The sequence below is a fragment of the Odocoileus virginianus genome, chromosome 33 (assembly GCF_023699985.2).
Source record: "Odocoileus virginianus isolate 20LAN1187 ecotype Illinois chromosome 33, Ovbor_1.2, whole genome shotgun sequence".
NCBI classification, from domain to species: domain Eukaryota; kingdom Metazoa; phylum Chordata; class Mammalia; order Artiodactyla; family Cervidae; genus Odocoileus; species Odocoileus virginianus.
In genome coordinates this window covers 1,798,426-1,823,162 of record NC_069706.1, presented here as the reverse complement: position 1 = coordinate 1,823,162, position 24,737 = coordinate 1,798,426, and the positions used below count along the sequence as shown (strand labels likewise).

Genomic DNA, 24,737 nt, shown 5'->3' with positions numbered 1-24,737 from the left:
TGGCAGAATTCCAGGCAAGAAGAAGGGGTGATCTACTGAAGGGCAGAAAAGAAGGGAGGGAGGGAGGAAAAATTTTTTCCCAAAAGAAAGCCCCTTGCTCTTATCTTTCCCTGTAGATGAGCTACAACAGCCGTCTTACAACCAGGGAATGACAAGCACACAGCAGGGAGCTACATGCTTCCACTGGTCCAGAGAAAATCAACGAAAGTCAGTGAGTAGAAAGCAAAGTGCTCTGGGATGGCTCTGCTGAGCAGCCGCATCAGGGCAGAACCACGTGCCTGCAGGCTGCCTGTTATGAGAAAAAAAAGGAGAAATCCCCGAGTGCTGAAGCCACAGTAAATCCAGTGGAGCTGGAGCATTCCAAGCGGCTCCCACAGGGTGTGGAGGCGCTGGGATGATCCCCCATGCCATGGATCCCCTGGACTAGGACGTGATCCACCTCATCTCACAGGTCAGGAAGGTGACACAAAGTGCTGAGCCAGTGCCTTGACTCTGACCGTGTATCAGCCACACGGAGGGCACCACCTCTCCACAGGTCCATCATGTCTGAGGAATGGAAGACTCCTCTGGAGGACACAGCAGGTATAGAGCTTACCCCCAGGCATCCAGTCAGGGGAGCCCTTGGTCAACATAGGACTCAGCAGACACTGGAGAGAGGATGAACACTTCCACATTTGGAAGTCAACAGTGACATCTAGTTTACTGCTTGATTTGGTTGCATAAGAACGCTGGTGAATCAAAGCTGGCCATCAAATGACTGAGTTCTAGGGCATCCCCAACAAGAGGTGCCTGGCATTTGCAAGACTGTTTCAAGAGAGATCATCTAGACCCTCTACCCAGTCATTTAACTTTATGACAGGAAATAGGACATTTTACGTTATACTTCTAATTTGTGGGATAATGTGACAGAGGGAATTAAAAATCTATCACAAGGCCAATCCTTTGGGGTCAGCCTGCCCTCACTGCCTGTTTAATAAAGTTCTGCTTGTTTGAGATGTAAAAAAAAAAAAAAAGAAATCTATCACAAAATGTACCTTGTAACTGTCAGAATGAAACAGAAACCTCTATACCCTATTTCTAAAGTTCTCAGAAGATCTGAGAGCTGATACCTTGTATAGATGCTGGATTTCAATTCCTTTTATCAAATTGGTAGGCTCATCCTGAATGAACTTGTTTCTCAGAGCTTGCTGAGGATCCTCTAAGTCTAGTACAGGTTTCCTAAGGGATGTAGGTTCTCCCCACCAGTAGGAGGGCTAGAGAGGAAGTAAACTCATTAATATGTTTAGGTGAACTGGCTTCTTCTCCTGGAAGAAAAATATTTCAGTAAATTAAATTCTCACACTTCGCTCCTCCCATCCCCATCCTCAGCCTCGCCAGCCAGATTTCCTGGTATTGAACCTTTGATGATGCCTGAAGCAGTCAAGAATTTGCTCACAGACTCATTACTAATAAACTGCATTTCAACCTACAACCCATGGCCTGGGGGATGGAGCTACAGAAGATGCCTTACGCGCACACTTCTGGTGCACGGGGGAAGCTATTGGGACGGCCAGCAGCCTCCCTGTGGGCAAAGGCCTGGAGAAATGCTGGTGCTAACAATCCACCCACTTCTCCACAGACCAAGAAGGGCAAGCACGGCGGCCTTTGCCAAGGCCTGGAGTGAGGACCTGTGCAATTCAGATGGGCTCAGACTGAATCTGCAGGAGGGCCGAATCAGGCATAACAAGGTCAACTTTGTAAGGAAAATCCAGTCGTTGTAGGAGAGAAGAGATTCTGAGAACTTCATGGGGTCGTCAATGAAAGCTGTGCCCTCAGGTCACAGAGGTCTCAAAGAGTGCCAGGGCCTTGCCACCAGTCCAAGAGAAAAGAGGCCAAGGAGTCCTGAGGGCTCTAGCTTGTTGGGCTGGTATTCTGTGGGGGAATGTAGGGCCTGCCACTCAAGGGGGCACATGAGACAGCCACTGCACTCTTAAGGGGCCTCTGCACAGGGAATCAGCAGTGGGGCAAGGGTCAGAGAGACTGAGACTTATTAATCATGCTCCTTTGGCAACCATAAGTTGACAGGTTTGAAGTGAATCCAGATTAGAGAACCCCACTTAGATTTCTCAGAGTTTGAAGGTGCAACCTATATCACCAAGAGGGATAGGAACATTGATGACAAGCTATAAAAATCCTGGTGTCAATCTATAAAACAGCAGCATCAGTACTCACCATGAGGAAGAAGTACCAGGGCTTGGGTGTACCATACTCTCCTGGGAAGAGGGCCTCCACATACCAGGCCACTAAGCCGTACAAGACAGAATCTAGCAGCAGCATCAGAAGCACCTGAGTGAAGTTAAACTCTCCTCCTATACTGCCCAAGTTCCTCCACTGGATGCCTGTGCCTGTCACAAGGAAGGACAGTCGCCACATCAGAGACGGAGAAGAGTTACCAGAGTTTTCCAATCAAACAGTAGAGACCAGGCCAAAGAGAAGACTGGACTATTCGTCTCCAGAGTATTAAGAGACAAAAACAAGGCACAGGAAAGGAAAAGCTAACTGTTAGTTTCTCTTTTGAGATAAAACTCTTTTTTGTTTTTTTCTTTTGGCCACACTACACAGCTTGCAGGATCTTAGTTGCCCAAGGAGGGATTGAACTATGGCCCAGCAGAGAAAGTGCAGAGTCCTATCCACTAGGCCACCAGGGAATTCCCAATAAACCATTTTTCTTATTTGCCAAAATGGTCCCTTCCTACTCCTCCTGACCTGCTCCACTTGGGTTAATTCTTACTTTGTAGGTCAGCACAGGCATCTCCTTCCCCAACAAGCATACATCCTCTCCCTCTGGGATTACCTGCCTAACCCATGTGCATCCGGGTCCCCTGTGCAAGCTGTGAGCATTGCCAGCTCTGCTCTGCACTGGAAATCTGCTCACCTACTGCCATCCCAGCCTGGGACCAGGGACTGTCAGATTACCTCAGTTTCTACAGTCTCTGACCCAGGGCCTCACATGAAGCAGGTGCTCAGTACACATATGCTCCATGAAGAAAGGAAGGTGCTGAGAAAGGGCCTGGGACAGATTCCTGGGTGTGAATAAAGGCAGGTATCCTTTGTAATGCCAACGGTCTCACCTGAATGCAACTTGACTGTGCTTCTCACGTAAAGCATCCAAGGTACCTGCACCTGCTGCCACACAGCAGGACTGAGAAGGTAGTAACTAACATCACCACAGCAGATAAATCAGGGCTGATGAGCAGACAGATGGGCTAGAATGGTGCTCACTAGTCACCTGGGACATTGTTCTTTTTTTTTTTTTTTTTGAGGAACACCCATAGAAAATCTTTATTCAGAGATGATTACCCCATGGATTATTTTCCAGAAATATTTGCATTGACCTTAGAGTAAAGGTTAAAAGTCAACACTTTTCTCCCAAATTTATTCTGTTCTTTAAATTGTCTTACAGTTTGACTGTTTATATACTGAAAAATGGTTAAACTAAGGAACGAAGGAAGCCAAGATTAGAGGAATCTTTCTAGGGCTTAAGAATTCTTCATGCTATTTTCTCCAAAACCTAAAGGGATAAGATGGTGTTCTGATTAATTTCAAATGGAGATGCAAGAAAGCCATGTTCTATCCTCTCTTCTTATTAACACAAACCAATGGTCTGATTATTGTTATTTAGATTAATTGAATGCGTATCCTTTTGTTCCAGCAAATAGAAAAGCAGACAAACCTCTATATGAATGATGTGATGGTACTATCATGGACTAGAAGGAGCTCTTCTTCCTGATTGCCTACTACTGATAAAAGAACTAAAATAGGTTTTCTTAGCTGATGAAGTCCAGTATTCATATAGTGAACACTTGAAATACTTTTATCCAGCAGCTTGGCTGTGCATTTTGTAGTGAACTTATTTTTGGTTGGCTCAACAGGAAGTACTGCTGCTCCAAATTGGTTATTGTCACCAGGGGTCCCAACTGGCTGCCTGCAGCCCCCAAATCACCAGGAGCCAGGCTGCCACACTTGGTATTTCTTTTTTTTTTTTTCCATTTATTTTTATTAGTTGGAGGCTAATTACTCTACATCATTACAGTAGTTTTTGTCATACATTGAAATGAATTAGCCATGCATTTACATGTATTCCCCATCCCAGTCCCCCCTCCCACCTCCCTCTCCACCTCATCCCTCTGGATCTTCCCAGTGCACCAGGCCCGAGCACTTGTCTCATGCACCCAACCTGGGCTGGTGATCTGTTTCACCCTAGATAATATACATGTTTCAATGCTGTTCTCTTGAAACATCCCACCCTCGCCTTCTCCCAGAGTCCACAAGTCTGTTCTATACATCTGAGTCTCTTTTTCTGTTTTGCATATAGGGTTATCGTTACCATCTTTCTAAAGTCCATATATATGTGTTAGTATACTGTAATGGTCTTTATCTTTCTGGCTTACTTCGCTCTGTATAATGGGCTCCAGTTTCATCCATCTCATTAGAATTGATTCAAATGAATTCTTTTTAATGGCTGAGTAATATTCCATGGTGTATATGTACCACAGCTTCCTCATCCATTTGTCTGCTGATGGGCATCTGGGTTGCTTCCATTGGGACGTTGTTCTGATTGTACGTCTGGGCGGGTCTTGGAGTCTGTGTTTCCAACACGTTCTCCCAGGGCTCTGATGCTGCTGGTACGCAGGCCACGCTGAGAGGACCAATATCAGGAGACCTCTGGAGCCCTTCCTGAGATGACATTCCCTGGCTTGTGTCTGCCTTTGTGCCAATCAAGAGCTGTACCTCTCACTGTGGCTTACAGACAGGTGCCGTAAGGTCAGTGCACGCAGTTCACGAAGGACAGGCGCACCCTTGTTCAGTGCACATCCACAGTGTCCCAAGGAAAGGAAGAGTTGAGGCTCCTTCCCCACCTCAGCAGACATTTGATTGCCACTTTATCTATTTATCAGGAATATACATTTCAAGTACATAAAATGGACTTTAACAAGCAATTACAAAGGAATTACTCTTGTGCAGCTACCACCTAAGTCAATCACCCCCAAAACCCCACATATACACACCCCCATTACAACTTCACTGCCATCTTTGTTTGTAGGCAGCATCTAGTTGGGTTCTGCATTTTTATCTAAACAGTCTCTTTTTACTTGGTATTCATATTTACTGTGATTATTGACTGTCTGGATTAAAATCTACCACTTTGCCAGCTGTTTTCTATTCAGTTCAAATTTTTGTTTCTTTTTTCCTCTTTTTCTTGCATTAATAGAATTTTTATGATTCCATTTTAGTTCCACTATGATTATTTGTACCTCTAAATTTTGTTTTTCAGCTTTGTTCTAGGGTGTAAAGGCACTTCGCTGGTGGTTCAGATGTAAAGAAACCACCTGCGATGCAGGAAACCCGGATTCAAGCCCTGAGTTGGGAAGATCCCCTGGAGAAGGGAATAGCTACTCACTCCAGTATTCTTGCCTGTAGAATTCCACGGACAGAGAAGCCTGGAAGGCTACATACCGTCCGTGGGGTCGCAAAGAGACGGACATAACTGAGTGACTAACAACACACAGGGTGTAAGGTCGTCATTAGAGTCTATATTCAATATTATTTGAAGATACTTCATTTCTCCAAAGACATACAGATGGCTAACAAACACATGAAAAGATGCTCAACATCACTCATTATCAGAGAAATGCAAATCAAAACCACAAAGAGGTACCAACACACGCCAGTCAGGATGGCTGCCATCCAAAAGTCTACAAGCAATAAATGCTAGAGAGGGTGTGGAGAAAAGGGAACCCTCTTACACTGTTGGTGGGAATGCAAACTAGTACAGCCACTATGGAGAAGAGTGTGGAGATTCCTTAAAAAAATGGAAATAGAACTGCCATATGACCCAGCAATACCACTCCTGGGCATGCACACCAAGGAAACTAGATCTGAAAGAGACACGTGCACCCCAGTGTTCATCACAGCACTGTTTATAATAGCCAGGACATGGAAGCAACCTAGATGCCCATCAGCAGACGAATGGATAAGGAAGCTATGGTACATATGCACAATGGAATATTACTCAGTCATTAAAAAGAATTCATTTGAATCAGTTCTAATGAGATGGATGAAACTGGAGCCCATTATACAGAGTGAAGTAAGCCAGAAAGATAAAGACCAATACAGTATAGTAATGCATATATATGGAATTTAAAAAGATGGTAACGATAACCCAATATGCAAAACAGAAAAAGAGACACAGATGTACAGAACAGACTTTGGGACTCTGTGGGAGAAGGCGAGGGTGGGATGTCCTGAGAGAATAGCATTGAGACAAGTATACTATCAAGGGTGAAACAGATCACCAGCCCAGGTTGGATGCATGAGACAGGGTGCTCAGGGCTGGTGCCCTGGGAAGACCCAGAGGGATGGGATGGGGAGGGAGGTCGGAGGGGGCATCGGAATGGGGAAAACATGTAAATCCATGGCTGATTCATGTCAATGTATGGCAAAAACCACTACAATATTGTAAAGTAATTAGCCTCCAACTAATAAAAATAAATGAAAAAAAAAAAAAGAAGATACTTCATGTGTAGTGAGAGGAACTTACAACAGTTTTCCGGTTTCCAGTACTTCCCTCCCACCCTTTGCTACTGTTGTCATGAGTTTTACTGTCACACAAGTTATTATTTAGCACCTTACACTGCTCCCGTTTTTGCTTTAGTCAGTCAGTTCTTTTTTAGAGCCCCAAAAAACTCCACAAAAGACAAAATAAATTCTATTTTCCATTTTTACTGCTCTTTATTTTTGTGTGTAGATCCAAGCTCCTGTCTGATATATTGTTTTTGCTCGAGGAACTCAACATTTCTTGTAATGTCTCCTAGCAATCAATTCCGTCACTTTTGTTTATTTGCAAGTCATCCCTGACTTTCTTCTGGATATAGAATTCTGGGTTGACAGGAGTTTTCTTCAGTACCTTAAACATGTCACTTTATTTCCTTCTATCTTGTTTATGTTTATTGGCTATTTAAATATGCTTTTTTGTGAAGCACCTATTTTTGCCTGCTTGCTTTTTTATACTACAAAGTACAATTTTTAATTGATTTCATGAATTCTTTAAATATCCTTTAAATACAAGCCTTTTGCATGTTAAATGTGTTTCAAGAATCTTCTCCCACTCTGTAGCTTCTCTTTGCATTTTCCTCATTGTGTTCCTCAGTTTCAAGTCACTATTTATCAGTCTTTTCCTGACAGCTATTTTTGTGTCTTGTTTAAGAAATCTTTCCTACTTTAAAAACATGAACATACTCTCTTATATCATATCCAAAAAACTACAGTTTTTTGACATTGGAAACAATTTCTGTGTATAGTTGAATTCAAAGTCCAATTTCAATTTTTTCCATAATGTTCTTCAGTTGCTCAAGGAACTTATTAAACCCCACTGCTCTGAAGCCTTGTCTCTGATATCTAACACTGCATTTGTCTGTCTCTTCTTTTCTATTAGTCTATTTGTCAACTACAATTTTAATTACTATTGCTTTATGATAAATCACAAAATCTGGGAAAGCACGTTTTTTCTCTCTTGTTCTTCCTCAAGAGTTCTTGGCTCTTCTTGGTTGTTTATACTCCCATGTAAATCTGAGAATCAGCTCATTGAGTTCTATTAAAAAAAAAAAAACTGCTGGAGTTTGGACTGGGTAGGAGTTAGATGTTACTTGTTTGCACAATTCATACGATTATGTTTGAGAGTAAGGTGCTGCTGAAAGGAGTCTGGCAAATTCCCCTGCCCCTGCATCTCTTTGATCCTGACTGTTCTTCCCTGACTTCCCAGTCTCCTTTGCAGCAGAAGAGGACATGAGACACAATTCCTCCCCCGACACCACTTCTTCCTGACTTAACCAAGCTTTTGATTATTCTATTTTCTATTGAGTTTGAAAATTTTACACTGTTTCTAGCATTTTGCTGGTGGGCTCAGTAATGAATTACCAGATCTACTCTGCTGCAAAGTCTAATCAACATCTTTACTCTCCTTCCAGAAAGTATTTATTCCCATTGACTTCTGACTTTATCTCTTCAAAAATCCTTTTATATATTCTAATTCCATTTCTTAAAAAAAACCATAAAGACATTATGATCATTATTTTATACAATGTACAGGGATTTCCCTGGTGGTCCAGTGGTTAAGACTCCATGCTCACAATGCACGGGGCATGGGTTCCATCCCCAGTCAGAGAACTAGATCCCTCATGCCTCAACTAAGACTCTGCATATCCAAAAAAAATTTTTAAGAGGTAATGCATTAATACAATGACACCTTTGTTTTGTTTCTCAATTGGTTCAGAAATTAAGGAGGAGGGAAAGGCATTAATTACTGGGCCTCTCAAAAATTAAAACTAATCTAGTAAATTAGTTTACTGATACAAAACTATGGTTTTTCTAGTAGTCATGTATGGATGTAAGAGTTGGACTATAAAGAAAGATGGCAGCTGAAGAATTGATGCTTTTGAACTGTGGTGTTGGAGAAGACTCTTGAGAACCCCTTGGACTGCAAGGAGATCAAACCAGTCCATCCTAAAGGAAATCAGTTCTGAATATTCACTGGAAGGATCGATGCTGAAGCTGAAGCTCTAATACTCTGGCCACCTGATGCAAAGAACTGACTCACAGGAAAAGACCCTGATGCTGGGAAAGATTGAAGGCGGGAGGAGAAGGGGACAACAGAGGATGAGATGGTTGGATGGCATCACCAACTCAATGGACATGGGTCTGGGTGGACTCTGGGAGTTGGTGATGGACAGGGAGGCCTGGAGTGCTGCGGTTCACAGGGTCGCAAAGAGTCAGACACAACTGAGGGACTGAACTGAACTGAACTGAAAAAAAAAAAAAGAGGTCAAAATGTTTCTGCCACACAACCACAGGTTTGCTTTATGCTGTACTAATATACAGTGATTCCTGCTTCAGGTTAGAACTGAAAGCCCTGCACTAGACTTACTGAGACAATGTAGAGGAATTCCATTTATTCACTCACTATCAGGTCTGCTGTCTGATTTGAACAGATAGGTCAGATGACCAGGAAAACCTAATCCAGTGAAAGCGTGAGGACTCTAAGAAATATTATCCTTGGATTTTTAACATTTCATCAGTTATATTCTTAGAGAATCCTACCTGTTTATGGTCATATGCATTTGCATTTCCTTCAGCTGTAATGCCAGACAGCACCTGTGGGCTATCCTATGCCTTTCAGCAAAGAACACTGATCATAAATAATCAAGACAGTCTTAGCACAGGAATGAATTTAGCATAGGCCCAACCACTCACTCTGATTCCCTCAGTTTTAACAAACAGACCCCATTAAGCATCTACAGTCATTCACAAATGTGGAAGGAATCAGACACCATTTAAAATCTACTCTTTCCCCTGTATTTGTGAATTATGGGATCAACATTGCTTTGTTAAAGAAAATCACTCACCTTCAATAAATTCTGGCCAACTTAACATCTTTTATTAAATTTTAAGTACCCTTAACCCATTTAGACCATCCCAACTTAACAAAGAAATCCATTGGTAGGTGATGCCTCTAAACTGGCCATTGGAGACTATCCCAGTGGCAGTAAGGAGACCCGCAAACTAGACCCAACTTCAACTCCTATCCCTGCTATCTGCTGCAAAACCAGCTGTGTCATTTGGGATATGGATTCTGGTGATAAAAACTAACACTGAGCAATGAAGCAACTTGCTGGAGGGCTCAGAGTGGATCATCCTACCACCACTGAATGTGAAACAGTTTCACTCAGTAAGTACTGAGACCCCACAGGGCTCAGCGTTCTACAATTAGATTGATATGTTGGCTGCAATCTTCTGCAATGACTGTAGGTGTTGCGGAAACTCTTCAAACTTCAGAAACATGAGACAAGTGAAAACTTGGCATTGTACTTTACACCCCAAAGTGTGTAAGCTGTAAGGGAGCTAGGACACGTCTGATGACGGTCCCTTAGACTAGCTTGTTGTGAAAGAAGACTCAGCTGGAGGCCTATGAGGATATAATATGGTATCTGCAACAGCACGACATCATCTGTGAAGTTCTGAGGGGTTATTTGAACTTCTAATCATAACTCTATGCATTTTAGATCCATACAATTATATAGGCATATAATTCCCTAAATCATCAGCACGCTTTAGTTTTTCCCCCAAACTACATTGCAACCTGCACAGTCTAAGCTTTATTCCATATTTCCTAAGTATTCCTTACAGTACCTATCATCGATGTAAGTATACTATAAATGCTCTGAACACTGAATAAAATGAACCAGTCATATTTGCTTGGAAATAAAGGTCAACTTTGCCTGTCAGGAAACGGCAAGACCTCAAGGCAGTTTACCTTGAGAAAGGTAAGGCTCACCTCTTATTTCAAATGTGGAGATTAATCGGACTCCCAGTGCCATGGCAACGTTGGAGAGGAGGCAAAAGGCAATCTTTTGGAAGGAGCTCCTTCGGCTGTATGTGAACGCGAGGTAGAGATATGGGAGGTAGGTCAAGAAGAAAATGATGCCTCCTGAGGCGGTGGCAACATGAGCTGCAGATTCAGAAGGCAGAAATGAAAAGAGTTTCATCGATAATGCACAAGCAGTCTTTTCAGAAATTTTGATAGAAACCTTTTACACTTGTAGTTTCACTATCAAAAGATGAAGAGGATTTGTTGCACTTAAAAAAATGAATACATCTTATGAAAATGCACAAGCATTTAACTGCCTAGAACTTTCTCTGCTGTTGCTGCTAAGTTGCTTCACTCGTGTCTGACTCTGTGCAACCCCATAGACAGCAGCCCACCAGGCTCCCCCATCCCTGGGATTCCCCAGGCAAGAAAACTGGAGTAGGTTGCCATTTCCTTCTCCAATGCATGAAAGTGAAAGTGAAGTCGCTCAGTCGTGTCCGACTCTCAGCGACCCCATGGACTGCAGCCTACCAGGCTCCTCCATCCATGGGATTTTCCAGGCAAGAGTACCAGAGTGGGGTGCCATTGCCTTCTCCAATAGTGCATTAATAACATCTCCAACAGTAAAAACCGTTTTCTTCAAAGATGAAAGTGAAAGTCACCCAGTCATGTCCGACTCTTTGCGACCCCATGAACTATGTCTATGTATCTCCAGGTCAGAATACTGCAGTGGGTAGCCTTTCCCTTCTCCAGGGGATCTTCCCAACCCAGGGACTGAATCCAGATCTCCCGCATTGCAGGCAGATTCTTTACCAGCTGAGCCACAAGGGAAGCCCAAGAATATTGAAATGGGTAGCCTATCCCTTCTCCAGGTGATCTTCCTGACCTGGGAATCAAACTGGGGTGTCCTGTGTTGCAGGCATATTCTTTACCAACTGAGCTATCAGGGAAGCCTAAAGATGAGAGGTAGATTAAACAGCATCTATGGAGCATTGCCTGGCACTGTGCCTAGCACTTTATATATAGTATCTTATTTAATCTTCCTAACCTCCCTGTTTTTCAGAGGAGATAAATTTATTTATTAACCCACATTAAATAAATTTGCTCAAGATCATGGGACTCATAAACAATGGGTCAAGGATTCAAGATTTCCAGGCCCTAAGCATAGTGGTTCCAGATTTGGAGAGAAACCAATCAAATGGAAGTCTGGGAAATGAATATAAAATAAAGGCAAACATTTGCATTCCAGGAAATTGAGAACAAGGATCGAAAATGTAAGGATTGCATACATAACAGAAAGAACCACCATTAAGGCATCAGGCAGCCCTTCACTGAACCCAACCACATGAATGATGGCTGACTCTGGGTGTCCTGTAGCTTCTCTGAATTTGCTTTTTTTGTAAAGGCTGATAATAACTGCTAATATGTTATAAGTGCTATCATTTTCCAAAGAAATGGATATGGAATCTTTTGATCTGCTCAAGGTCAGAATAAACACTGAGATGCAAATGCAGTGCTCTGAAGCCAGAACAAGAGCTTCTGATATGTAACAAGTAAATCCAGTTGTTGATCTACTTGATATATAGTAGTGTGCATCTGTTAATCTCATACTCATAATTTATTCTCTCCATTTTCCCTTTGCTAACAAGTTTGTTTTCTATGTCTGTGAGTCTGTTTCTGTTTTATAAATAAGTTCATTGGTATTTTTTTTAGATTTCACATGTAAGTGATACCATATGATATTTGCCTTTCTCTGACTTACTTCACTTAGTATGATAATCTCTAGGTCTATCCATGTTGCTATAAATGGCATTATTTCATTCTTTTTTATGGCTAATATTCCATTATCTGTATACCACATCTTCTTTATTCATTCATCTGCTGACAGACACTAATGTTGCTTTCATGCCTTGCACACTGGGGTGCATGTATCTTTTTGAATTACAGTTCTTCTCTTTCACAGCTGTATGGCCAGGAGTGGGACTGCTGGGTCACATTCGCTTTTGGCCACACGGGGTCTTCACTGCTGTGAGAGGCTCTTCTCCAGCTGTGCTGAGCCGGGCTGCTCTCTAGCTGCGGCGCAGACTTCCTGTGTGGGGCTTCTCTTGTCGCAGAGTGTGGGCTCTAAGGTGAGCTTCAGGAGTGGTGCACAGGCTCAGCTGTCCCATGGCATGGTGGGTCTTCCTGGGAAACTGGAGGAAGGTCCAGGAAGATCTGAACCAGAGATCGAACCCATGTCCCCTCCATTGGCAGGAGGATTTTGATCCACTGCGCCACCAGGGAATTCCCCAAGTTCTCTTAAATCCTCTTTTTTTGTGTTGCCAGCTGCCAGGCCTGTCCTCCAATAGTGTTTCTATCTGCACCTCTCTAGGTTGACCCATAACTCAATTCTCCTGCACTCTTTGGCATAACTTCTTATTATTTCTGCCTTTCATGATTCATCTATTCTACCTATCATTTTAGAGGTAATACCCCTCCTGACAGAACCAAATTCCCAGGAGTTCCTCTTTTATTATGGTGTCTTACTATTGTTATGCAACAACTTCACAATCAGGATCTGGAAAATTACCTCCCCTGGATGTCTTAGCCTTTCTTTCCTTCCAAACTGACTTATCATTTCCATCTATTTTGAAATAACATTTAGAAGCCCAGAGAAGCATAAAAGTGTACATATATGGAACTAATTTCACATGTCTTTAATGGGAAATGGAGTTATTCCATTGTTAAAGTAACCATACAAGTGAAAACTTGACTCTGAAGGAATAATAATTAATGCCACAGGTAATGGAAATAGCAATGCTACCAAGAAAAGAAGTCATAAACACACTCCCTGACAGAAAATTGTATTAGGACTCACCTTTTTGGAAGAAAGTGCTGATCATGAATGCAAAGAAAATTGTGGCAATTGCAAAACACATTAGAAACACAAATATCAAACTAGGGTCACTGTTTCCGAACACTGCTGATTCTTCAAACTACAAAATAATCACAGGGGCACATAATTCTTACATGGAAAGAATGAAGAAAAGGCGTAAAAGACCCTTAAAACAATGTGTAAATTTTTAAAAACCAGGACTATCTTAAATAAAACTATATATATATATATATATATATATATATATATATAGGTTTTTAAGGCAGACCTTTAATCCAGCTTCCATTACCATTTACAAATCATGCTCTGTGTGTATACCTTTTTTAAGGAAAGCATAAGTTTGAATTCAATTTCTGGCCCAATGTGAATGTTCTTTTTGCTTTAATAAGAGAGTTTATCCTATTTACCATTATAACTACTACAAATAATTTTAGTATTCCTTTCAATATCTTATATCTTCTCTTTTTATTGTTTTCAGGCAACTTTCTTTTTTTATATATTTTGCTATATAGTCTGAGTTTTCCTGCCTTTCTACATTCAAAATGCTCCAATTTTGGTAATTTAGAAGGCAAATTTTCATATATCCATATATTATAATTTAGTTATTAAACACAAGTTAGTGAATTGGAACACAAAATTCCATTGACAGCATAAAAGGAAAAATTAACAAGATACCTGGGCATAAAAGAACATTCTTAACTTTTACAATAGCTATTTTCAATTATTTACAGAGCACAAAATTTGCAATGTTTTAAAGTTTATAACTCAACCTTCCTAATGAACTAATCACCCTCAGGCCCACTACTTGAAGACTGGAAAAGTGGAGGGAGGGCAAAGCTCTCCCAGATCATAAATTTCAATGCTTCCTCTGCCAAAGGCCTAGCAAATACCACCACGTCAACCTGAGGTTTTTAAAATGTTCAGCAATCACTGTGTTTTCACCATCTCTTGAATCTCACCACCACCACCACCCACACCACACCATACTTTACCCCCATTATCTCCAGAGCTTAGCACATCCTGAAAGACAAGAGACGTGTACCTCTGTGCAGAAGAGAATGGTCATGAAAGAAACAACAATGGAGGCAGAAATAAAGAACACGATGAACCAAGCCACCCAGTGTTGCCAGTTTTGCAGCCCCATCATGCACATATACTCCTAGAAAGAGAAAAGAACCAGACGTTACAGGGTCTTCTGGCTCAGTCTGAACTGGTCTGGTTTAGCTATCTGTTACTGAAACCTGAGCAGTCTGGGATGAAGGGTCCTATGTGTGTCCTGGGAAGAGGCGGATCATGGATGTGGTGGGGACTGAGTTGCAAAGAGATTAACAAACCAGAGAGTGGAGCTTCTCTGGTAGAGACAGACCTTAGGTTAAAATTATTCTTCTTTTGCTATGGTTAGTAAACTGCTGGTTCATTCATTTACTGAACACTGACTATCCGTGAATGGCTCCTATGGCCCTGAGGATAGAATCTAAACTCCTCGGCATCCTGTGCTCTGGTCACAGAAAATCTTCCTATAATTCACTAAACACATCTCAACCTCTGTGTCTTTTTTGTTTGCTTTGCCTCTCACACATGTTGCTCTCTTTTTTCTCTCATTCTCTCTTTACCTATTGAAATCTTGCTTGATTTTCAAAACCTAGTTCAAGTGTTACCTGCTCTGTGAAGCCTTCTCTGCTCAGCTCCACCCTCGCCCGGTACAGCTAGCACATCCACACATCCCATTACCCAAGCACCGGGGGCTCCTTTGTAACATGTGACCTTACTGCCATGAATCACCCGAGGAAAAGGACGGTGTCGTTTGTATCTGTAACTCACATGCATATGTCTAGCAAACACAGGTGAAAAACTCTCTGGTAAGTGAATAAATGCAAAGCTCTATGCTGGGTACCAAGCAGAAAAAATACCACAGGCAGAGCGACTGCATTCCAAAAGTTCAGTCTCATACTGGAGATATATATGTGGTAATAACTCTGTATATTCCATGCCCTAAGTACAGAAATAGAGTTTTTATCTTTTATAAAGTTCAGAAGTGGTAGTAGGTCAATGAATCAAAAATGAGTTGGTTAAAGCAGGGAATCACAAAAATGACATACACATGATTTAAAACTTCATCTTCACTTAAAGCACATAAATATGTAACGTGTGCCAGTACTGCAATGTCAGAACATGAACTCTTCTTTTGATGTGTGTACTGCTCACTGGAGCACTGGAGCTCATGTGACTGTGCTGGGTCTTCGCTGGGGTGCAGGCTTTTCGCTAGCTGTGGTGAGCTAGGGCTACTCTTCATGGTGGTCCACGGGCTTCTCATTGCAGTGGCTTCTCTTGCTGTGGAGCATGGGCTCGAGGGACCACAGGCTTCACTAGTTGCAACACACAGGCTCAGTAACTGCAGCTCGTGGGCCCTAGAGCACGTGCGTTCAGTAGTTGTGGCACACAGGCCTAGCTGCTCCATAGCATGTGGGATCTTCCAGGCCCAGGGATTGAATCTGTGTCTCCTGCATTGGCAGGTAGATTCTGTACCATTGAGACACCAGAAAAGGCCTTCTGCTTTCTTACTTAATATTACATCTTCTGTTGTATGTGCTTTTTTTTGTGTGTGTGATTTCCTTTGTTTTTTGTCTTTTGGTATATGGACTATATTCTCTTTCTTTTTATTTTTCTCCAGGGTTTTAAGAATTAAATGCCCTACTTTTAAATACTATTTGGTGTTTACTTTTAAGCTTTTCAAAAGTGTTCTTTATTTTTGTCTAGAGAGCAAACTCAAGTGTGAAATGGGAGACACACAACCAAGTCAATGATCTGGGTGAAAATATTTGATGCCCATCCCCTTCCCTCCACCAATCTGTTTCTGAAATGACTTAACAAATAGGAAAGAGAAAACTCCTTCCCTGAGATGGGAATGAGAAAAGGTTTCCAACAGCACACCAGAAGCTTCTGGCTTCCGTGGAGCTGTTCAGTCCATGCAGAGCCAAGTGGAGAGGCCTGCCATCAGGCCCTGTCTCAGCAGCACCCGTTGCAGTGGGTTAACACCCCTACCCTCCACCACGTCGGATTAAGCAGGAAATGCACCCCATCGCCACGGCCTCCCCGGCAGACTGATCGTGTGAGAAGGCAGAGCAAACCAGGCCTTGCTGGTGAGGCCGAGCGCAGCTCACGGAGCCACTGGCCGCCTACTTCAGCACATGAGCATCAGCAAAAGAGGAGGGACCGGAGAGACGGAGAAGAGGCTTTCTTTAAGAGCAAAATGTGAGGAGAGAAGTAACAAGAGATTCAGTAAGGAACAGAGGAGTGCAGAAAGATGTACCCTATCTTAAGCTGTGGCTTCTAGAGATCGCTCCCTGTCTACCTTGCCATAAAATAGCCTGAGTTAATTTTGGATGATTATTCCTCTCATTTTTCAGTTAGTTCACAAACATTTCTGCACACCTATCATGTGTGAGGCAGTGTGCTGGCAAGTCAGGAACCTAGGACAGACACTCCCCTTCTGAAAGTAAGAGTTCGCCTAATAACATGAGCTAAGCTGCAAGCTGGTTAAAATGGTGAAAGAATATCCAAGTTCCAACTCACCTCGAAGGCTGCTCTCATAGCTAAAGCCACCTCTCACCTGCCCTGGCCTCCCTCCTACCCTGGCCATTGTTTATTAGCAGTTCCCACATACTCCTGGCCACCTGTCTGTAGGACGCGATTACCTTCAGCTTCCTCTCCTTCTCCAGTACGATGGAATTGATGGTGATGAGCTCAATGCAGATGAAGCTGAGCATTAGGAAAAGAGGGAACTCATTCTGCAGGACCAGGAAGAAGCTGTCCCGGACATAGGCACCGTGTGGGAATCTCTTCAGAAGCACACTGAGGCTCTGAAACAGCCCAGTCGTCTCAGTGGGAGCGTGGTGCCACATGATGGCTCTATCTGTCGCATGCTGTATGGACAGGAAGCCTTCTTGGTAGTATCCTACATGAGAAAACAATGGATATCAAGCACAAGAGATTAAGAACAAAGATGCAAAATAACTGGTAATTCAGATGGGTGATGGCTAGCCATTCATACAGTCAGGAATAGAAAAGGCACTGCTATAGCCAAGGTGCTATGATATGGAAGAAAAGAGCAGAAAGTCACAGTGGGACTCGTGTGGCTGAGGGATGGTGTCTTTTCTCAGAAATGGGGTAAGCAGGAGTTCTGGGCAGACAAATGAGAGATACCCAACACAACCATCCTCAGGGCAGGGGGCATCTTCTCCCCTGAGTCCTCAGGCTCTGGGGAGGGTGCCCACTCTGGAGTTGTGCTCTCCACCACACAGGAAGAGTCAAATTCAAAGAACATGGAAGACGCAGCCCCTCTCAACTGCTGTGACCTGTCCCTGCTGTAGTCCAAGGGTTATGGTCACTGAATTTTGCTGCCAAACCTTGAAACTAGTCTTCACCATAAGCAACTCTTGTTTCAATACAGCATAGCTGGTGTGCCAAGGTCAGCTTTTGGGAACAATAAATAGATTGAAAGGCAAAGATCCCTGGTCCTGGAGTTTTCTAAGAAATAATGGCCCACGTCCAAGCAAGGGTGGCCAGCCCTCCACACCGGCAGAGCCAAGCGGGGTATGCCAGCATTGGGGTAGAGAGGACTGAGGTCTTCTGGTGGCCAAGACCTAGGGAGGCCTCCAGATGTGTCAGGATGAAAAGGGCAGGAAGAAATTGTTAACGATAAAGTTCTGGGAACTGTTACATATCTGTGACTGAAAGCAGGAGAACTGCCACAGAACTGCTGACACCCTTTCTAGAATCACATGAAACTATAAACCCTGGGACTTGGATTCCCACTTGGAGGGCTTGCGAGCCCAAGCCTTCAGGTCAAAAGTGTGGCCACCCTACAAGGTGCTACAGACTGGCGACTTAGTTTTTTAAGAGTAGTTCATCCCCAAGGGCCCTGAGAGGACGGTCACCCTAAACCACTCATGAAGACAGAGACCAAAACATGACGGGGATTTGGAAGGCGCAAGTCCCAGAGAGGACTGGTTCACACGCCTCCAATCAGGAGGCCACTGCTTACTGTGGAGGAGAGAGGATGAGAGAGTCTCCGCATCGCCCCACTGTTTTCCCTCAGTGCGGGGAGCTAACGGCAAGTACACGTTGTTATAAGCGGGAAAGTTAACATGTACAGAAATATAAAGAAAGTGCTCATTCTTGTAAAATGCTTCCATTCTTCTCTTGAACAATTCAGTATCATTACAAAACAATCAGAGGCTAAACTGCTGGACTAACTTACTCTAGAATGTAAGCATTTTACTAAATGCCACATTTCTTTTTTTTAATGTTTATTTATTTGGCTGCACTGGGTCTTAATCGTGGCACATGGGATCTTTAGCTGTGGCATGTGGGATCTAGCTCCCTGACCAGGGATCAAACCCAGGCCCCCCACATTAGGAAGACAGAGTCTTAGCCACTGGACCACCAGGGTAGTTCCCTGAATGCCACATTTCTAAATGTATTGCCTCAATCTCTTCTGAAATGTTAGTTTAGCAAGTGTTCAGACACAAAAACAACACAAATGGCGTCATTAAGACTGGATGAAACCAGCTCACGACAATGCACAGAGGCTTCCTCACCTGGAGCTCCCCCTTCAGAAACTCCATAGTCTCGGGGCTCATGACTTAGGTTAGGAGGATAAAGAAAGGATGTGAGCCAGCCCTGGACGTCATCTTGAGGGAGGATGAAACTCAAGGATAAATAATTCCTCTGAAAGAAACTGAAGCGCAAGTAGTACTTAACCTAGGAAGAAAGAGAGAAAACAAATGCAGTCATGAGATTGAGGAACTCAGAAATGGAACAAGACACAGCAAGGGTGTGCCTGACCTTAGCTTCCACGGGAGGAAGGGCACCCATGCTGTCCTCTGGGGGCAAATGTGGACGTGTCTTCCCTGCATCCTTCTGTGACCAGCCTAAGAAACAAGAGGGGTCACGACTCCCGTCAGGAAAGCAGTGCTGCGAAAAGGCTCTGAGTGCAGGCTCTGGAGCCAGACCACTGGGATCCAAACTCCCATGTCCTAATGAGCAATCACGGCAGTCTGGGCAAGTTACCTAACCTTGCCAGGTTTCCTCTTCAGTAAAACAGGAATGATGGCAACAGTACCTACCTCTAAGGTGCTGTGGGATCAAGTACGATGGTCCCTGGGATGGGCCTGCCATTTATAAGTGTCCAACATCCCGCACCAGTTCTAACAACTGATTGTTAGATACACTGTACCAGTTCCAGTTCAGTTGCTCAGTCATATCCGACTCTTTGCGACCCCATGAACCGCAGCACACCAGGCCTCCCTGTCCATCACCAACTTCCGGTGTCCACCCAAACCCATGTCCATTGAGTTGGTGATGCCATCCAACAGATCTCATCCTCTGTCGTCCCCTTCTCCTCCTGCCCTCAATCTTTCCCAGCATCAGGGTCTTTTCATAAGAGTCAGCTCTTCGCCTCAGGTGGCCAAAGTATTAGAGTTTCAGCTTCAACATTGGTCCTTCCAATGAATATTCAGGACTGATTTCCTTTAGGATGGATTGGTTGGATCTCCTTGCAGTCCAAGAGACTCTCAAGAGTCTTTTCCAATACCACAGTTCAAAAGCATCAATTCTTCAGTGCTCAGCTTTCTTTATAGTCCAACTCTCACATCCATACATGACCACTGGAAAAACCATAGCCTTGACTAGATGGACCTTTGTTGACAAAGTAATGTCTCTGCTTTTCAATATGCTGTCTAGGTTGGTCATAAGTTTCCTTCCAAGGAGTAAGCATCTTTTAATTTCATGGCTGCAATCACCATCTGCAGTGATTTTGGAGCCCAGAAAAATAAAAGTCAGCCACTGTTTCCACTGTTTCCCCATCTATTTGCCATAGCAGAGCACAAAAGCTATAGATCGGTGGTTTTCCCATCCTAAAGCAGAAATCAAATATTCTGATATTTATAACACTGCCTTTTCCTTAAATGAACAGATCCACCATATCTGAAGTCCATGGGATTAGTAATAATGACAATTACTATTCCTTCTGGAAAATGCCTCTACTCCAGGCCCCATTCTAAGACTTTATAGGCATAAAACTCGTTTAATCCTCACACCAGTTCTATGAGTTAGGAACTACTATTAACTCCATTAAACTGATAGAGAAACTAAGGCCCAAGAATGTCAGTGACTGTCCCAAGGTTACACAGGAGGAAGACCAGAACTGGGACTCCAGTCTATGGGGTTGAGCACTGGGGTTCCCTTCCATAGCCCAGCGGCTGAAACTATGCCATCCTGTACCCTCAGGACACAGGCTCGCTCCAAAATGTCTTCTCTTTTGAAGAACAAGAAAACAGGATGTAAGATAAGAAATCAGGAGTAATGTCTCATCTCCTCTAGATGTAAGACAGCCACCAGCTGACAAAGCTGACGAGGCACAGCTCAGCAGCAGGACTGCTTACTGAACTCACGCTGAAGGCGGGCATCACAAGAAGATTGTGATGGAAGAGATGCTCTTACCTCAAGTGGCAAGGGTTCCGTGCTGTCATTGAAGTTATGATCAAAAACAATCCCAGTCAATACGTAAAAAGCTTTGGGATCTTGAATTATGTACTTTTCAAACAAAGGTACTGAAGGGCAGCCTAGAACTGCAAAGAGAAAAATCCAGTTAGTGAGTGGGTGGCAGGGGGGTGAGGATGAGGTTGTTAAATGCTGCCCAACCACCCCCTTCTACCCCAAGAGATACGGACTTCCACCTCCTTGGCTAGCAAATGTCACTCACTCACTCCTTCATCGTGCAAACGACTGTGCACATCCTATATAAGACACCCAGAACCACCCTGGGCAGTGGAAATGCACAGTCAATGATAACAGCTAAACCTCTGTGGGGTCTCAAAGCTCTTGCATATTTGAGTTCTTCTAGGCTGACTCATTGGAAAAGACACTAATGCTGGGAAAGACTGAGGGCAAGAGAAGGGGCAACAGAGAATGAGACGGTTGGATAGCATCACCAACTTGATGGACATGAGTTTGAGCAAACTCCGGGAGATGGTGAAGGACAGGGAAGCCTGGTGTGCTGCAGTCCATGGGGTCACAAAGAGTCAGACACAACTTAGTGACTGATCAACAACAAAGTTGCTTGGGACTGAAGTAGATAGAACACAATTATTGTTCACGTTAATGAGAAAATTATCACTGCATTTCCAGCTTCTCTTCATGGTTATAAAAACCAAAAGTGGAAACAAAATCATCAGAAAGTATAGCTGCTCTGATGAGAGAATTAAGTTTTTAAAGTCGCCTGCCCTCACATCTGACTGGTAATTCAGGATCCTCCTTGAGAATAATTCTTTCTCAGAAGGTCGAAGGTGTGATTATACCACTGAGTGCGCAGCACTGCCAAGGGGAATATCTGATTCCTCGGAGGCAACTAGAAACCTGTGATGCTTCTGTTCCTTGATCCCTGGGTTCAGAAATGTCACTAACACAGGCCCACATTTGCTCTTTCTTGTTCCCTTGCTTGTGATGAGTACATCCACCCGAGCTGCAGATGCCAGTGTTCAGAAAGCTTTTCTCTATTGCTGTTTTCCTCCCATCATTTGTCACCGTTTTTCCTTTCAGAAATCTGAACAGACGAGCTGGGACTTCCAGACATGCAATTCATGTCTATCCCCTCATCCTTCATACATATTCCTTCATCCATTTCTTGGTCTCTTGGCTTTACAGTCTTAGAGGCTTCTCTTGACTTTACCTTCCCCATCACCAACAGAACTTCACACATGTCCATCCTATTATTTCCATGAATGTTATTTTGATAATCATTTTTAATTTCCAAGTCCTCTGTTTCTTCCACTGTTTTCTTTTTTATGGGAGTCTAGTTTCACTTTGGAGTGGCAATATTTTCTCAAATGTCTCTGAAAATACTAATGAGAAATTTTTATTAACTAGATTAAAAAAAAAAAACAGGGCATGCACCTGGTAGAACTCTGAGTGATCTTAAAGGTTAAACGGTAGAGTCCTTCAGCTACCATTGGCTCCTGATTCCTTTATCACGGCACAATCTCTGTAAGCCAGTTTCTTTTGTATATTAAAAAAAAATCCGACAGTCCCCGGCCGCGACCATGGCGGAGAGGCCCGAGGACCTAAACCTGCCCAATGCTGTAATCACCAGAATCATCAAGGAGGCACTCCTGGATGGTGTCAACATCTCCAAGGAGGCCCAGAGTGCCATCTCCCGCGCTGCCAGCATCTTTGTGCTGTACGCCACATCCTGTGCCAACAACTTTGCGATGAAAGGGAAACGCAAGACACTGAATGCCAGCGATGTGCTGTCCGCCATGGAGGAGATGGAGTTTCAGTGGTTCGTTACCCCATTAAAAGAAGCTCTGGAAGCTTATAGGAGGGAGCAGAAAGGCAAGAAGGAAGCTTCAGAGCAAAAGAAGAAAGACAAAGACAAAAAAACAGATTCGGAAGAGCAGGACAAAAGTAGGGATGAGGACAACGATGAAGATGAGGAAAGGCTGGAGGAAGAAGAACAGAATGAAGAGGAGGAAGTGGACAACTGAAGACGATGGGGAGACGCCCCTTGGAACAAACCACGCAAAAACCTGGTACACATTTGTGTGAAGCTTTATCCGGCTGGGCAGAGTAGTCTTAGGCAGAAGAGCCTGAGAAGATTGAAATAATAACTGAATTATCATCAGGATTATCATCAAAGCCAGTGCTTCCCAGATTCAGCATCTGAGTAGCAGAATCCTGTTCTGCTTAATCAGTCTCAAGGTTGTAACTTTTTGGCAAGAGGGATTCTTGCCTCTTGATCTCTTTCGTTTACATACACATAGTTAGGCAATTGCTGATCCCCAGTTCCCTCCCTGCCCCCCAGAAAAGTAATAAAAACTTCCACACTGCCAACTGTGTCCCAGATCACAGAGGCAGTTAAGGCTCAGGAAAAATTAGGGTATGATCACAGTCAACCTATTTGATTATACAGTATTTGGCAATACTAGCTTATTTCAAGTGGTCAGAATGGCTTAGCCTTAGGAAACTACTAACAAGATTGAAGAGAACAATGAAATCTGCTGTCTCTTCACTTGACAGTAACATTAATTGAATTTTGTTTTCTACAGACCCACCTGGCTTAGAGCCCTTCTATATTGCATGTAACCTGCCTGGAAGGCTCCCTTCTAGGCACATACTGTTTTTAAATCCACAGAGTAGAATTAGTTAAGCAAGGTTGCCAACGTCTTACTCTTATAAAACTGATGGTTTAGTCTTAAATGCACCTCACTGCCTGCCACTGTACAGCTTCAGGATTTGTCATCACTTCCTGGAAGGTATAAAATTTCAGGTTTTCATGTCCAGTAGTCCATCTTCCAGATTTGTGACTATGACTTTTCATTTTTCCAACTCACGACAAGTTTCAAACTTTATTTCTTCTAGGCACAACTTTCTCCCTCTGTGCTTCTTACCACCTGTCTCTGTGCTGCCTCTCCTCTGCTCCCCATTCCCACTTTCTCTGTCCCTCTTTTTTTTTACTTCTGCCAACCCAAGAACTTGGATGACCTGCAATATCCCAGAGTATGGGTTCCTCTGATTCCCTAGTTCTAATCTAATGTCTTAAAACTGATTTTGTAAACCTCTTTGACCCATGAGGGAAATCTGATGGTGCTCGGGAATTTAATTCCTCCCCTAACCCATCCCCTTTAACTGCTTCTAAGTATCTCTGTTGACCTTTCCAGGTTTTCTTCTCTTTCCATTTGGTGCTCCAAGCACTATTTTGTTGGTCTCTTTAAGTTGAGTGCCTGGAGGTTGAAAGGAAGTGAAGTGTAGTTTGACACTGTTGATTTGTTAAATGAATACAGTGGAAAGTTTGTTGACAATTGAGTGAAGAATATTGAGAAAATTATAATGCTTTGTATAATAAAAAACATTATTGTTAAAAAAAAATCCATGACTTATGTTTTTGGCCATGATGGAGTTAACAGAGATTGAATTTATCCTCCTACCACAAAGAACCAAAACACTGGACAAGAAAGAAGAGAATCAAGTTTTTCAGACAACGGTCAATACATAGCACAGCATTATGATTCATGGGAAAAGAGAAACAAATAAGATGACCACTAAGAGTGCTCTGGTTTTCTTTCTGAAGGCACATTTCAACCACAGAACAGGGAGGGGAAACCCAAGTGGAACACAGATAGCTATGTGGCTGCATCGACAGAGGTTTGAGTTGGAAGAGTCTGAAGTGGCTTTAAGTTGCAGGCCAGAGTTCCCAGGAGAAGGCTGTGCTGCGAAATGGCCCCAGAAAGCTGCTCAGAGGACACTTTAATGACTACTATGATGTGCCCTGGCTGGGTGAACAGGACAGGACCGGCTCAGTGGTGCCCAGAGCCCACTGAGACCAGCAGGCACTTGAGTTCTGACCAGCCAGTGGGGACAGTTCTTGGTGATCACTTGAGGTGTTTAGAAGAGTCACACCTT

General features: G+C 43.2%; 1 protein-coding gene and 1 pseudogene across 4 annotated transcripts in view; one reads left to right on the top strand and one right to left on the bottom strand.

Annotated features, from left to right (window-relative positions):
- LOC110123192 (ATP-binding cassette sub-family A member 17-like) overlaps nucleotides 1-24,737 on the bottom strand; it is a 99,956-nt gene that overhangs the window by 54,359 nt on the left and 20,860 nt on the right. For 3 of the 4 annotated variants that reach the window (XM_070460250.1, XM_070460249.1, XM_070460252.1), the window contains exons 4-11: nucleotides 20,781-20,908; nucleotides 18,878-19,040; nucleotides 16,973-17,232; nucleotides 14,320-14,436; nucleotides 13,260-13,377; nucleotides 10,370-10,543; nucleotides 2,212-2,384; nucleotides 1,110-1,253 (exon numbers count right to left, since the gene is read on the bottom strand). In XM_070460250.1, the coding sequence (XP_070316351.1) occupies nucleotides 1,110-1,253; nucleotides 2,212-2,384; nucleotides 10,370-10,543; nucleotides 13,260-13,377; nucleotides 14,320-14,436; nucleotides 16,973-17,232; nucleotides 18,878-19,040; nucleotides 20,781-20,908 (1,277 nt within the window). The remainder of the gene's footprint in view (nucleotides 1-1,109; nucleotides 1,254-2,211; nucleotides 2,385-10,369; nucleotides 10,544-13,259; nucleotides 13,378-14,319; nucleotides 14,437-16,972; nucleotides 17,233-18,877; nucleotides 19,041-20,780; nucleotides 20,909-24,737) is intronic. The other variant, XM_070460251.1, reaches the window with a different exon arrangement.
- LOC110147220 (DNA polymerase epsilon subunit 3 pseudogene) lies at nucleotides 22,366-22,858 on the top strand (annotated as a pseudogene).